The sequence below is a fragment of the Panulirus ornatus genome, chromosome 17, assembly GCF_036320965.1.
Source record: "Panulirus ornatus isolate Po-2019 chromosome 17, ASM3632096v1, whole genome shotgun sequence".
Classification (NCBI taxonomy): Eukaryota; Metazoa; Arthropoda; class Malacostraca; order Decapoda; family Palinuridae; genus Panulirus; species Panulirus ornatus.
In genome coordinates, this window is record NC_092240.1 from 16,750,120 (window position 1) to 16,764,875 (window position 14,756).

The 14,756-nt window shown below is 41.2% G+C and overlaps 2 protein-coding genes across 3 annotated transcripts in view; one reads left to right on the plus strand and one right to left on the minus strand.

Moving 5' to 3' along the window:
• LOC139754581 (regucalcin-like) overlaps positions 1-14,756 on the minus strand; it is a 549,227-nt gene that overhangs the window by 420,616 nt on the left and 113,855 nt on the right. The gene's annotated exons all lie outside the window — the stretch shown is intronic.
• Herc4 (HECT and RLD domain containing E3 ubiquitin ligase 4) overlaps positions 1-14,756 on the plus strand; it is a 163,422-nt gene that overhangs the window by 115,446 nt on the left and 33,220 nt on the right. For both annotated transcript variants that reach the window (XM_071671972.1, XM_071671971.1), the window contains exon 17: positions 2,204-2,381. In XM_071671972.1, coding sequence (XP_071528073.1) covers positions 2,204-2,381 — 178 coding nt within the window. The remainder of the gene's footprint in view (positions 1-2,203; positions 2,382-14,756) is intronic.

Genomic DNA, 14,756 nt, shown 5'->3' on the forward strand with positions numbered 1-14,756 from the left:
GTAAGAGGAGCATCAAACAATGAAGGAATGTTAGTCATTTAAAAGATTTAGGATGGCAATCTTTTGATATCTTCATGCTGTGTTGATGCAAGCAGAATACTGAAAATCTGTAATACCAAAGACCAGTCAGTGCTAGGATTTGGAAATTTTATGGATTTTAGAGTGTGGTCTTTACTATGTGTACAGATTTTTGGATTTTTTTTGCTGCTTTGTTTATTAAATAGTTTTAGGGGATAAAGGTGAGTGTTTCAAACTACAGAGGCATAAGTTTGTTGAGTATTCCTGGAAAATTGTATGGGAGGGTATTGATTGAGAGGATGAAGGCATGTACAGAGCATCAGATTGGGGAAAAGCAGTGTGGTTTCAGAAGTGGTAGAGGATGTGTGGATCATGTGTTTGCTTTGAAGAATGTGTGAGAAATATTTAGAAAAACAGATGGATTTGCATGTGGTATTTATGAATCTGGAGAAGGCATATAATAGGGTTGATAGAGATGTTTTGTGGAAGGTCTTAAGAGTGTATGGTGTGGGAGGTAAGCTGCTAGAAGCAGTGAAAAGTTTTTATCAAGGGTGTAAGGCATGTGTACGAGTTGGAAGAGAGGAAAGTGATTGGTTCCCAGTGAAGGTCAGTCTGCGGCAAGGTATGTGATGTCTCCATGGTTGTTTAATTTGTTTTAATTTGGATGGGATGGTTAAGGAGGTAAATGTTAGAGTCTTGGAGAGAGGGGTGAGCATGTAGTCTGTAGGGGATGAGGGGTCTGGGAAATGTGTCAGTTGTTGTTTGCTGATGACACAGTTCTGGTGTTAGGTTTGAGTGAAAAACTGCAACAGTTGGTGACTGAGTTTGGAAGAGTGTGTGTGAAAGGAGGAAGATGAGAGTAAACATGAATAAAAGCAAGGTTATTCAGTTTAGGAAGGTAGAGGGATGGGTTAGATGGGGTGTGAGTTTGAATGGAGAGAAATTGGAGGAGTGAAGTGTTTAAGATATCTGGGAGTGGACATGGTGGCAAATGGAACCATGGAAGTGTAAGTGGGTTGAATGCTGGGTGAGAGGGTGAAGGTTTGGGAAGCACTGAAGAGTGTATGGAAAGAGAGTTTGTTATCTGGGAGGGTGAAAATGGGTACGTTTGAAGGTATAGTAGTTCCAACAATGTTATATGGATTTGAGGTATGGGCTAGACGAGGATGTGTGTAGGAGGATGGACAAGTTGGAAATGATATGTTTGAGGACAATATGTGGTGTGAGGTGGTTTGATTGAGTAAGTATGAAAAGAGTAAGAAAGAAGTGTGGTTGAAAGAGCTTATGGTGTGCTGAAATGGTTTGGACATATCAAGAGAATGGACATGGAGAGGTCGACAATCGATCTATATCTCTGATGCCTGTTCCAATTGGAACTACCTCAAGGGGGTGGCCACAGCAATAATCCCAGTAACTAGTTAACTCCAGTGCCACTTTTTGGCCTTTAGTGCCTCTCCCTTAACAGGCAAAGGGCAAGTTTCGTGCAATTTTTGCAGAGTCTCCTACCTCATGTTCCTGGTGACTGCTTTTGTCTAATGCTCCTACCTAAATGTTCCAACCTACCACTTCTGTCTGCAGCTTCTACCATTTTGCCAAAAGGCAGGGCTGGCCTATAGTGCTCACCACAGGAAAATCTAGAGTTAAGGAGAATGAGCTGTGTGACAACCACTGAAGTGCTGGCTCACTAAGTGGCTGTCACTAACTCTCCCAATACCAGGTAGTACTGGTAATGTACCACCCTGGTTATTGGCTACCTACCAACTACTACCTACTGGAGTGGTTGACAAAGAGGATATATGTGACAGAAGTGGGGGGGAACAAGCAGAAGGGGAAACCAAACGAGATGGAAGGATGGAGTGGAAAAGATCTTGAGTGATCAAGGCCTGAACCTGCAAGAGGATGGGATAGGGTGAATTGGAATGATGAGGTATACAGGAGTCGATATACTGTCAGTGGACTAAACCAGGGCATGTGAAGCAGCCAGGAGAAGCCATGGAAAGGTCTGTGGAGCCTGGTTGTGGATAGGGAGCTGTGGTTTTGATGCATTATATATGACAGTAAAAGAGTGAATGTTAGTGAATCCAGCCTTTCTTCATGTTCCTGGTGCAACCTTAAATTTTCTGACAACATTTTTTACTCATTTCTTACAGCAATTTCACAGTCACATATTATACTGTGTCAACAGGTGCACTTTATTGGTGAAGAAGCAGAAGATGCCGGGGGGGTTCGCAAAGAGTTTTTCCTTCTCCTATTACGAGAAATACTTAACCCAGACTATGGCATGTTTACACAGTATTGTCATACAAATGCCATTTGGTTCAAGGAGGGATCTCTAGAAGTAGCAGCAACATATTGTCTGATTGGTAAGTATATAGTTTTTCATAAATATTTGTGCTAACTAGCCTGTTTACCTTTCTTTTTGTAACAGTATACCCATTTTTATGTGAAAAAATTTTAGTTCATTTTTTATAGTACTTTTCATACCAAAATTTTTTCTCTTGACATTTCACATATTAGCAAGGTAGCATAATTGTATGGGAGGGTATTGATTGAGAGGATGAAGGCATGTACAGAGCATCAGATTGGGGAAAAGCAGTGTGGTTTCAGAAGTGGTAGAGGATGTGTGGATCATGTGTTTGCTTTGAAGAATGTGTGTGAGAAATATTTAGAAAACAGATGGATTTGCATGTGGTATTTATGAATCTGGAGAAAGCATATGATAGGGTTGATAGAGATGTTTTGTGGAAGGTCTTAAGAGTGTATGGTGTGGGAGGTAAGCTGCTAGAAGCAGTGAAAAGTTTTTATCAAGGATGTAAGGCATGTGTACGAGTAGGAAGAGAGGAAAGTGATTGGTTCCCAGTGAAGATCGGTCTGCAGCAGGGTATGTGATGTCTTCATCCAAGACCATTGTATTAACTTCCTCACCACCCTATTCACAAATAGATTAAACAGCCATGGTCACATCCTTAATGCAGACCTACCTTCACTTGGAGTCATTCACTCTCATCCCCTCCTTTTGGCACACATGGAGTCATTCACCCTTCTTCTATCCTTCTTGCACATATATCTTACTTTCCTGGTAAAACTTATTGTATTAAGTAGCTTTCCTTCAACACTTTATATTGTGGTACCTTCCAAAATGCATTTCTGGTAACACTATCTTACACTTTCAACTGGTCCAAAAATGCAACATACCAATTATTTTCCTTCTCCCATTTCTCAGATAAACTCTTCCCACATCCTTTACCGTTCCTGAAGCTACACTGCTCCTTCTCAGTCTGATGATCTGTACATGCCCTCACCCTCTCGGTTACTACCCTTCCTTACAATTTACTAGGTATACTCAATAGGCTTCTTTCTTTTTTCTGTAGTATGTGTTTGCTATTTATCATGCAAGTGAGCTATGCTCAGGAACAGATGACTGATACTTAAGAAAAAAACTTTGCTTGGCTCCTTCCTCTGTTCCTGCATTACAAAAATAGCTCTGCAAGGGAGGATTTTCAAACCCCACTCTTACCCCTCATAGTTACCTTCTACGATATGCAAGAGATTTTTTCAAACTTGATCGCTGTTTCCCGTGTTAGTGAGGTAGGGGCTAGAACAGATGAAGGAAGGCCACATCCGCTCACATCCATTCTCTTGCTGTCATGTGTAGTGAACTGAAACCACAGCTCCTTGTCCACAACCAAGCCATACAGAAATTTCCATGGTTTACCTGGGAAGTTTCACATTCTCTGGTTCAGTCCCTTGACAGCATGTCAACCCCAGTATACCATATCATTCCAGTTCACTCAATCCAGTGTATGCCTTTCACTGTCTTGCACATTCAGGCCCTCATCACTTAAAATCAATTCATTCCTTCATTCCATCTCCAATTTGGTTTTCCTGTTCTCTTTGTTCCCTTGTGAACCTTTCCTCACTCATTCTTTTGATATTACCATTTTACCATCTCAATTTGATCACTGCACCTAAAGAAGCACCGATCCAGTAGAGAAGGTTCATTTGGGGGCAACAATGATGGTACCAGAATTAAGATAGCTGACTTACAGGCTTTACATTTGCCCATCTCAGAAGAAAGAATAGTGAGGGATAACCTAATTACAACCTCGTGTAAGTATTTAAAACAGATTGAGGATGTAGACAGTGAACGGTTCTTGGAGAGATGTAGGGATTAAGCAACCAGAGTTGTATAACATGAAATTAAGCAAGAAACGTTTTCAAGAAGATGCAAAAAAGTAATTTTGTAGTTTAAGTTGTGGATGAATGGAATAAGATGACCGAGGACATGATTTATAATGACCCCCATAAATTTAGAAGTTGTATGATAATAGGGAAAGTTCGAGATGGGACCCCACGAGTGTAAAACTCCCTGCACATAGTACAAATAGGTCATTACAAGTCATACTTATTCATAAGAAAGGGGAGCAGGAACAGGCACTGAACTAAAGAGCAGTCTCACTGACAAGGGAGGTCTGTTAGGTTCTAGAAAAGATAATCATAAAGCAAGTGGATGACTGTCTATAGATGAGGTATTATTTAGAGACAGTATGGTTTTAAGTGAGAGATGGTACGGTTTTTGGGGAAGGAAGACAAGTGGATGACTTTCTGTAGATGAGGTTTTACTTAGACAGTCTGGTTTTTAAGAGAGATGGTATGGTTTTTTGGGAAGGAGGACATGTATTACAAAACTTATATTTCTACAAGAGATTGATCTGTGTAACAGTATATGGAAGTGTGGGTGGACTGTTTGTACCTAGACCACCAGAAAGGATTTGACACTGTGCCACATGGAAGGCCAACGAAGATGCTGGGTCATCAGCCAGGAATAATGAAGAAGCTCCTGTGATTATGTAAGTGAAAGTCAACAAAGGAAGCATATCGGAAGTTTTTTCATAGTGAGTCTAGATAACCAATCAGAGTCATAGGGTTATGTTGTAGGACTTTTTTTTTTCAATTTATGTTAATGACTTGCAAGAAGGTATAGACTCCCACCTGAACATGATGCATAGCTCAAGAGGGAGGGAAAAAGTGTGGAGGACTGCATCAATTTACAAGTGGACATTGACAGATTCCAAAGATTGTCAGATACATGGTTGATGAACCTCAGTCATAAGTAAATGTAGAATAACAAGTATGGATTACAGTGAAAAAAGGCATTGATATGAGTATCTCATAGCAGTAAATAAACTGCAGGAATCTATGTGTGAGAAGTACCTGGGATTCGACATCATCCCTAACCTGTTGCTTGAGCCCTGCATAGTTAAGGAGACCATTTGTCTTTCTGCAAATATTAGAATGATGATGTAGAAAGCGAACAGTTCTATGAGAGTTGTATGGATAGACCATCTCGATGATATAATATGAAATTAAGCAAAAGACTTAAGAAGGATGGAGGAAGTACTTTTAAAGCAGTGTTTCCCAAACTAAAAATTTTTGGACATGTCCCTGAATACAGAATTTTTTGGTATGGCAACCCTAAGGGCGGAAACTTAGTTTCAGTGTTTCATCATTATGTTTTATCTAATGAATTTTACTTGAATTTGATAATCAATAAATTTTGATATTTCTTATGTTGATCGAAGAAAATGAAAGGCACAATTTCATGCAGGTGTAATTTATTGCAAAATTAGTTGTGAAGAAAGACGAACTTTTAACAGGTAACTATGATGCTGCCTCATGGGTGAGCAATTCTAACTATTGATTATTTGCTCATGAATTTAGTACACAAAAACTGTGGTTACCATGGTGATGCTTTTCTATGATCACACAGATGACAGGCATTTGATAATTTCATTCATCAAATAGACTTCATTGCAAAAATTTAAAAGGAAGAAAACATTTAGTATTTTATTGGCTAAAATGATGTTCCTTCATTTTGTGGGCGAGTTCTTCCAGGTTCGGCTCTATGTGATAGGTAGAGCACATTGCAAATCATGCTGGGGATTTAGACAGTTCCTTGCTTTAGTCCTGATTGTTACAAAAGCTGAAAATCCTTGTGCTCAGAGGTATATGATTGGAAGAGGGAGAAGAGCCTTTTCATCCTCACAAGGCAGAATAGGCTTATCCTCAAGTTGAGCCCATAATTCAGAGTGCGAGACACTTTCAAAACATTGCTTCTGCACCCGATTTTCTGGGAGATCTATAAGATCTTCTTTAAAACCATGGATATCTCCTCCAACTTCACTGACATTCACACCAAACACATTCCTAACTCAGGTATATTAACATAGGTCGACATTTTCTGGCAAATATCTGTCCAAATGTTTCCTCCTTCAGCTTATTCAAATGATCTTGAAAAACCACTTTAACAGCAGCAAGGGCTATTTCTGATGAATCTTCCAGCACTGCACTCAGTTCTGGAAAAGCATCCATTTTTCCCCTTGCTAATCTTTCCTATCAAAGTGCTAGTTTCTTCTTGAATGAGGCAGTTTTTTCACTAATGTCCATCATAGTTTGATTGTGCCCTTGCATGTCTGAGTTCAATTCATTCAGGTGCCTGAAGATGTTGCCTAAAGAACCTAGCATTGCCACCCAAGCAGGATGTTTGAAGCTGTTGGCCAGCTTATGCATCTTTTCTTGGAAAAAATTTCTATTTCAGTTTTTGGTTCAATAACTCATCCAATAATGGGCCCTCAAGACAACCAGCGGACATCAGAGTGTAAAAGTAAGTCTTGGCGATGTAATCCCATCTCTTCATGCATTTTATGGAAAATATGTGCGTTCAAAGCTCTGGCCTTGATAAAATTCACAATTTGGATAACCATTCAGAACCACATGGAGTTCTGGCTGGTGACGTTGAGAAGCCAAGTTTTCCCGATGTAAGAAACAGTGAATTATTATGTCATCAAGGTTTCCTCTTTGAATGACAAAACCTACATGACTTCCCATCATAGATGAAGCTCCATCAGTACACTCAGCCAAACAATTCAACCAGTCTAAGTTGCGTTTCTTTAAAAAATGTCCACCATAAGAAAGATGTCTTCTCCAGTGGTGGCTGATGGCAAGGCACTACAGAACAGAAGTTCCTGTAGAATTCTGGCATCTCTATACCTCACAAACACCATGAGTTGAGGTTTGCCAGCAATGTCCACAGGTTCACCTATCTGCAATGAAAATTTTCCTCCTTTTTCAGCGTCACAATTAGTTGATCTTATGATGCAAGATCAATTCAACGTTTGATGCTGTTGTTAGAAAGTGGCTCCAATTTAACCTTCTTATGAACATGTGCTCTATAAATAGTTTTCACCATAGCTACTACTGCTGGTTTTACCTACTCCTCCCCAGTGTTATGAGGCTTTTACCTTCTTGCAGTATGCCATGCCACTTCAGAGGATGCCAAGAAAGCTTTCTCCAAAGAAATAGCCGAGCCTGAGGAGCATCAATCCGACTCTGTTTTACCTGTTCTTCCTCATCCTTCCAATAACTAAGTGCTTTACAACAAAGTTTGAATGAAATGAACCCAAGCGATGTTTTAGTTTGTTTTCCTTCATAGATTCATTGGTGAGGACTTGCAAGCACTGGACACACTTAAGGACAGACATTCCCTGATCTCTCTCTCAGCTCAGAGAAGCTGTATTTTAGAAACTCAGGTTTATACTACAATTCTTGTTTGCACTGAGCCATTGTTTCCTCTGTAATTCAAACTCGAAATGAATATATATGGATGTATTGGAAATTAAATGTTTGAGGACAATTTGTGGTGTGAGGTGGTTTGATTGTGTAACTAATGAAAGGGTAAGACAGATGTGTGATTGAGAGAGCAGAAGAGGGTGTGTTGAAACGGTCTGGATATATGGAGAGAATGAGTAAGGAGAGGTTGACAGAGAGGATATATGTATCAGAGGTGGAGGGAACAAGAAGCGGGAGACCAAATTGGAGGTGGAAGGATGGAATGAAAAGGTTTTGAGTGATTTTGGCCTGAACATAACAGGAGGGTGAAAGGCATGTAAGGAATGGGGTGATTTGGAATGATTTGGTATACTGGAGTTGACATGTTGTCAGTGGACTGAAACCAGGGCATGTGAAACGTCTGGGTCAAACCATGGAAAGGTCTGTGGGGCCTGGTGTGGACATGGAGCTGTGGTTTCGATGTATTCCATATAACAGCTAGAGAGTGAATAGGGATGAATGTGGCCTTTTTCTTGTCTGTTTTCCTGGCATTACCTTGCTGAAGAGGGGGGGTAGCAATGCTGTTTCCTGTGGGGTGGGATGGCACTGGGAATGGATTGAAGGCAAGCAAGTATGAATATGTGCATGTGTATTTATGTCTATGTCTTTGTATATGTTGATATGTATATGTATGTTTATGGGTATTTATGCATGTGTATATGAGTGGATGGGTCATTCTTCGTCTGTTTCTTGGTGCTACTTCGCTGATGAGGAGAAGTGGGAGACCAAATTAGAGGTGGAAGGATGAAGTGCAAAAGATTCTGAGCAATCAGGGCCTGAACATACAGGAGGGTGAAAGGCGTGCAAGGAATAGAGTGAATTGGAACGATGTGGTATATCGAGGTCGACATGCTGTCAGTGGATTGAACCAGGCCATGTGAAGCGTCTAGGGTAAACCATGGAGTTTTGTGGGGTCTGGACGGGGAAAGGGAACTGTGGTTTCGGTGAATTATACATGACAGCTAGAGACTGAGTGTGAACGAATGTGGCCTTTGTTGTCTTTTCCTAGCACTACCTTGCATGCGTGCGGGGGGAGGGGGGTGCCAACGGAAATGGATGAAGGCAGCAAGTATGAATATGTAAATGTGTATATATATGTATGTCTGTGTTATGTATATGTTGAAGTGTATAGGTATGTATATGTGCATGTGTGGGCGTTTATGTATATACATGTGAGTGGGTTGGGCCATTCTTTCGTCTGTTTTCTTGTGCTACTTAGCTGATGTGGGAGACAGCAACTAAGTATAATGATAAATTTTCTTTTTCATACTAATTGCCATTTCCCACATTAGTGAGGTAGCGTTAAGAACAGAGGACTGGGCCTTTGAGGGAGTATCCTCACCTGGCCCCCTTCTCTGTTCATTCTTTTGGAAAATTAGAAAAAAAAAACGAGGTGAGGATTTCCAGCCACCCGCTCCCCCCTTTTAGTTGCCTTCTACGACGCGCAGGGAATATGTGGAAGGTATTCTTTCTCCCCTATGATGATAAATGAATAAATATATAAAGAATACTTCCCACACATTCCCCGCGTTGTAGAAGGCAACTAAAGGGGTCTGGAGCGGGGGGGCTAGAAACCCTCCTATCCTTGTATTTTAACTTTCTAAAAGGGGAAACAGAAGAAGGAGTCATGCGGGGAGTGCTCATCCTCCTCAGAGGCTCAGATTGGGGTGTATAAATGTGTGTGGATGTAACCAAGATGAGAAAAAAGGAGAGATAGTATGTTTGAGGAAAGGAACCTAAATGTTTTGGCTCTGGGTGAAACGAAGCTCTTGGGTAAAGGGGAAGAGTGGTTTGGGAATGTCTTGGGAGTAAGTCATGGGTTGGTGAGAGGACAAGAGCAAAGGAAGGAGTAGCACTACTCCCGAAACAGGAGTTGTGGGAGTGTGTGACAGAGTGTAAGAAAGTAAACTCTAGATTGACATGGGTAAAACTGAAAGTGGATGGAAAGAGATGGGTGATTATTGGTGCCTGTGCACCTGGTCATGAGAAGAAAGATCATGAGAGGCAAGTATTTTGGGAGCAGCTGAGTGAGTGTGTTAGCAGCTTTGATGCACGAGACCGGGTTATAGTGATGGGTGATTTGAATGCAAAGTTGAGTAATGTGGCAGTTGCGGGTATAATTGGTGTACATGGGGTGTTCAGTGTTGTAAATGGAAATGGTGAAGAGCTTGTAGATTTGTGTGCTGAAAAAAGACTGGTGATTGGGAATACCTGGTTTAAAAAGAGAGATATACATAAGTATACGTATGTAAGTAGGAGAGATGGCCAGAGAGCATTATTTGATTACGTGTTAATTGATGGGCGTGTGAAAGAGAGACTTTTACACTGAAATGTGCTGAGAGAAGCAACTGGAGGGATGTCTGATCATTGACTTGTGGACGCGAAGGTGAAGATTTGTAGAGGTTTTCAGAAAAGAAGAGAGAATGTTGGGGTGAAGAGAGTGGTGAGAGGAAGTACCAGGAGAGATTGAATGCAGAATGGAAAAAGGTGAGAGCAAATGATGTAAGGGGAGTGGGGGAGTAATGGGATGTATTTAGGGAAGCAGTGATGTATTGAGCAAAAGATGCCTGTGGCATGAGAAAGGTGGGAGGTGGGCAGATTACAAAGGGCAGTGAGTGGTGAGATGAAGAATTAAGATTGTTAATGAAAGAGAAGAGAGAGGCATTTGGATGATTTTCACAGGGAAATGGTGCAAATGACTGTGAGATGTATAAAAGAAAGAGAAAGGTGCAGTAGGTGAAAAAGAGGGCAAATGAGAGTTGGGGTGAGAGAATATAGTTAAATTTTAGGGAGATTAAAAGGATGTTTTGGAAGGAGGTAAATAAAGTGTGTAAGACAAGAAAACAAATGGGAACATCAGTGAAGGGGGCTAATGGAGAGGTGATAACAAGTAGTGTTGATGTGAGGAAATGGAGTGAGTATTTTGAAGGTTTGTTGAATGTGTTAGATGACAGAGTGGCAGATATAGGGTGTTTTGGTCGAGGTGGTGTGCCAAGTAAGAGGGTCAAGGAGAATGGTTTGGTAAACAGAGAAGAGGTAGTGAAAGCTTAGCAAAAGATGAAAGCTGGCAAGGCAGCGGGTTTGGATGGTATTGCAGTGGAATTTATTAAAAAATGGGGTGACTGTATTGTTGACTGGTTGGTGAGGCTATTTAATATATGTATGGCTCATGGAGAAGTACCTGAGGATTGGTGGAATGCATGCATAGTGCCACTGTACAAAGGCAAAGGGAATAAAAGTGAATGTTCAAATTACAGAGGTATAAGTTTGTTGAGTATTCCTGGGAAATTATATGGGAGGGTACTGATTGAAAGGGTAAAGGCATGTACAGAGCATCATCAGATTGGGGAAGAGCAGTGTGGTTTCAGAAGTGGTATAGGATGTGTGGATCAGGTGTTCGCTTTGAAGAATGTATGTGAGAAATACTTAGAAAAACAAATGGATTTGTATGTAGCATTTATGGATCTGGAGAAGGCATATGATAGACTTGATAGAGATGCTCTGTGGAAGGTATTAAGAATATATGGTGTGGGAGGCAAGTTGTTAGAAGCAGTGAAAAGTTTTTATCAAGGATTTAAGGCATGTGTACGAGTAGGAAGAGAGGAAAGTGATTGGTTCTCAGTGAATGTCGGTTTGTGGCAGGGGTGTGTAATGTCTCCATGGTTGTTTAATTTGTTTATGGATGAGGTGGTTAGGGAGGTGAATGCAAGAGTTTTGGAGAGAAGGGCAAGTATGCACTTCGTTGTGGATGAGAGAGCTTGGGAAGCGAGCCAGTTGTTGTTGGCTGATGATACAGCGCTGGTGGCTGATTCGGGTGAGAAACTGCAGAAGCCTGAGTTTGGTAAAGTGTGTGAAAGAAGAAAGCTGAGAGTAAATGTGAATAAGAGCAAGGTTATTAAGTACAGTATGGTTGAGGGGGACAAGTCAGTTGGGAGGTAAGTTTGAATGGAGAAAAACTGGAGGAAGTGAAGTGTTTTAGATATCTGGGAGTGGATTTAACAGTGGATGGAACCATGGAAGCGGAAGTGAGTCACAGGGTGGGTGACAAAGGGGACGAAGGTTCTGGGAGTGTTGAAGAATGTGTGAAAGGCGAGAACATTATCTCAGAAACAAAAATGTATATGTTTGAAGGAATAGTGGTTCCAACGATGTTTTATGGTTGTGAGGCTTGGGCTATAGATAGGGTTGTGCAGAGGAAGGTTGATGTGTTAGAAATGAAATGTTTGAGGACAATATGTGGTGTGAGGTGGTTTGATTAAGTAATGAAAGGGTAAGAGAGATGTGTGGTAATATAAAGAGTGTGGTTGAGAGAGCAGAAAAAGGTGTATTGAAATGGTTTGGTTACATGGAGAGAATGAGAGGAAAGATTGACAAAGAGGATAATTGTGTCAGAGGTGGAGGGAATGAGGAGAAGTGGGAGACCAAATTGGAGGTGGAAGGATGGAGTGGGAAAAGATTTTTAGCAATCAGGGCCTGAACATGCAGGAGGGTGAAAGGTGTACAAGGAATAGAGTGAATTGGAACGATGTGGTATAATGTGTTTGATGTGCTGTCAATGGAATGAACCAGGGCATGTGAAGTGTCTAGGGTAAACCATGGAAAGTTTTATGGGGCCTGGATGTGGAAAGGGAGCTGTGGTTTCGGTGCATTACACATGACAGCTAGAGACTGAGTGTGAATGAATGTGGCCTCTGTTTTCTTTTCCTAGTGCTACCTCATGCGTGTGCGGGGGAGGGGGGTGCCATCTCATGTGTGACAGGGTGGTGGCGGGAATGGCTGAGGGCAGCAAGTATGAATATGTACATGTGTATATATGTATTTGTCTGTGTATGTATATGTATGTATACATTGAAATGTATAGGTATGCATATGTGCGTGTGTGGGCGTGTATGTATATACATGTGTATGTGGGTGGGTTGGGCCATTCTTTCGTCTGTTTCCTTGTGCTACCTTGCTAACGTGGGAGACAGCGACAAAGTATAATAAATATAAATAATATATGTTAAATATATGCTAATATATGAAAGCCGGCAAGGCAGCAGGTTTGGATGGTATTGCAGTGGAATTTATTAAAAAAGGGGGTGACTGTATTGTTGACTGGTTGGTAAGGTTATTTAATGTATGTATGACTCATGGTGAGGTGCCTGAGGATTGGCGGAATGCGTGCATAGTGCCATTGTACAAAGGCAAAGGGGATAAGAGTGAGTGCTCAAATTACAGAGGTATAAGTTTGTTGAGTATTCCTGGTAAATTATATGGGAGGGTATTGATTGAGAGGGTGAAGGCATGTACAGAGCATCAGATTGGGGAAGAGCAGTGTGGTTTCAGAAGTGGTAGAGGATGTGTGGATCAGGTGTTTGCTTTGAAGAATGTATGTGAGAAATACTTAGAAAAGCAAATGGATTTGTATGTAGCATTTATGGATCTGGAGAAGGCATATGATAGAGTTGATAGAGATGCTCTGTGGAAGGTATTAAGAATATATGGTGTGGGAGGCAAGTTGTTAGAAGCAGTGAAAAGTTTTTATCGAGGATGTAAGGCATTTGTACGTGTAGGAAGAGAGGAAAGTGATTGGTTCTCAGTGAATGTAGGTTTGCGGCAGGGGTGTGTGATGTCTCCATGGTTGTTTAATTTGTTTATGGATGGGGTTGTTAGGGAGGTAAATGCAAGAGTTTTGGAAAGAGGGGCAAGTATGAAGTCTGTTGGGGATGAGAGAGCTTGGGAAGTGAGTCAGTTGTTGTTCGCTGATGATACAGCGCTGGTGGCGGATTCATGTGAGAAACTGCAGAAGCTGGTGACGGAGTTTGGTAAAGTGTGTGGAAGAAGAAAGTTAAGAGTAAATGTGAATAAGAGCAAGGTTATTAGGTACAGTAGGGTTGAGGGTCAAGTCAATTGGGAGGTGAGTTTGAATGGAGAAAAACTGGAGGAAGTGAAGTGTTTTAGATATCTGGGAGTGGATCTGTCAGCGGATGGAACCATGGAAGCGGAAGTGGATCATAGGGTGGGGGAGGGGGCGAAAATTTTGGGAGCCTTGAAAAATGTGTGGAGTCGAGAACATTATCCCGGAAAGCAAAAATGGGTATGTTTGAAGGAATAGTGGTTCCAACAATGTTGTATGGTTGCGAGGCGTGGGCTATGGATAGAGTTGTGCGCAGGAGGATGGATGTGCTGGAAATGAGATGTTTGAGGACAATGTGTGGTGTGAGGTGGTTTGATCGAGTAAGTAACGTAAGGGTAAGAGAGATGTGTGGAAATAAAAAGAGCGTGGTTGAGAGAGCAGAAGAGGGTGTTTTGAAATGGTTTGGGCACATGGAGAGAATGAGTGAGGAAAGATTGACCAAGAGGATATATGTGTCGGAGGTGGAGGGAACGAGGAGAAGAGGGAGACCAAATTGGAGGTGGAAAGATGGAGTGAAAAGGATTTTGTGTGATCGGGGCCTGAACATGCAGGAGGGTGAAAGGAGGGCAAGAAATAGAGTGAATTGGAGCGATGTGGTATACAGGGGTTGACGTGCTGTCAGTGGATTGAATCAAGGCATGTGAAGCGTCCGGGGTAAACCATGGAAAGCTGTGTAGGTATGTATATTTGCGTGTGTGGACGTGTGTATGTACATGTGTATGGGGGGGGGTTGGGCCATTTCTTTCGCCTGTTTCCTTGCGCTACCTCGCAAACGCGGGAGACAGCGACAAAGTATAAAAAAAAAAAAAAAAAAAAAAAAAATATGTTACTTGTTATTACCTCCTCATTAGCCCCCTTCACCGATGTTCCCATTTATTCTTGTCTTACGCACATTATTTACCTCCTTCCAAAAATCATTTTATTCTCCCTAAAATTTAATGATACTCTCTCACCCCACCTCTCACAAATGTGGCATAATGTACAAAATTTATTTACTTATATTTCAAAATACGTTGGAAGACAATGAAATTCATAACTAATACCACCACTGCTGCTGCTACAACTACTTGATAATAATAATGATGATGATAATAATAAATACACGATTAGAAATTATTCTCAGAAAACTGTATATGAGCATACCTCTCTATGCTTTCAAACAGAAATCAGC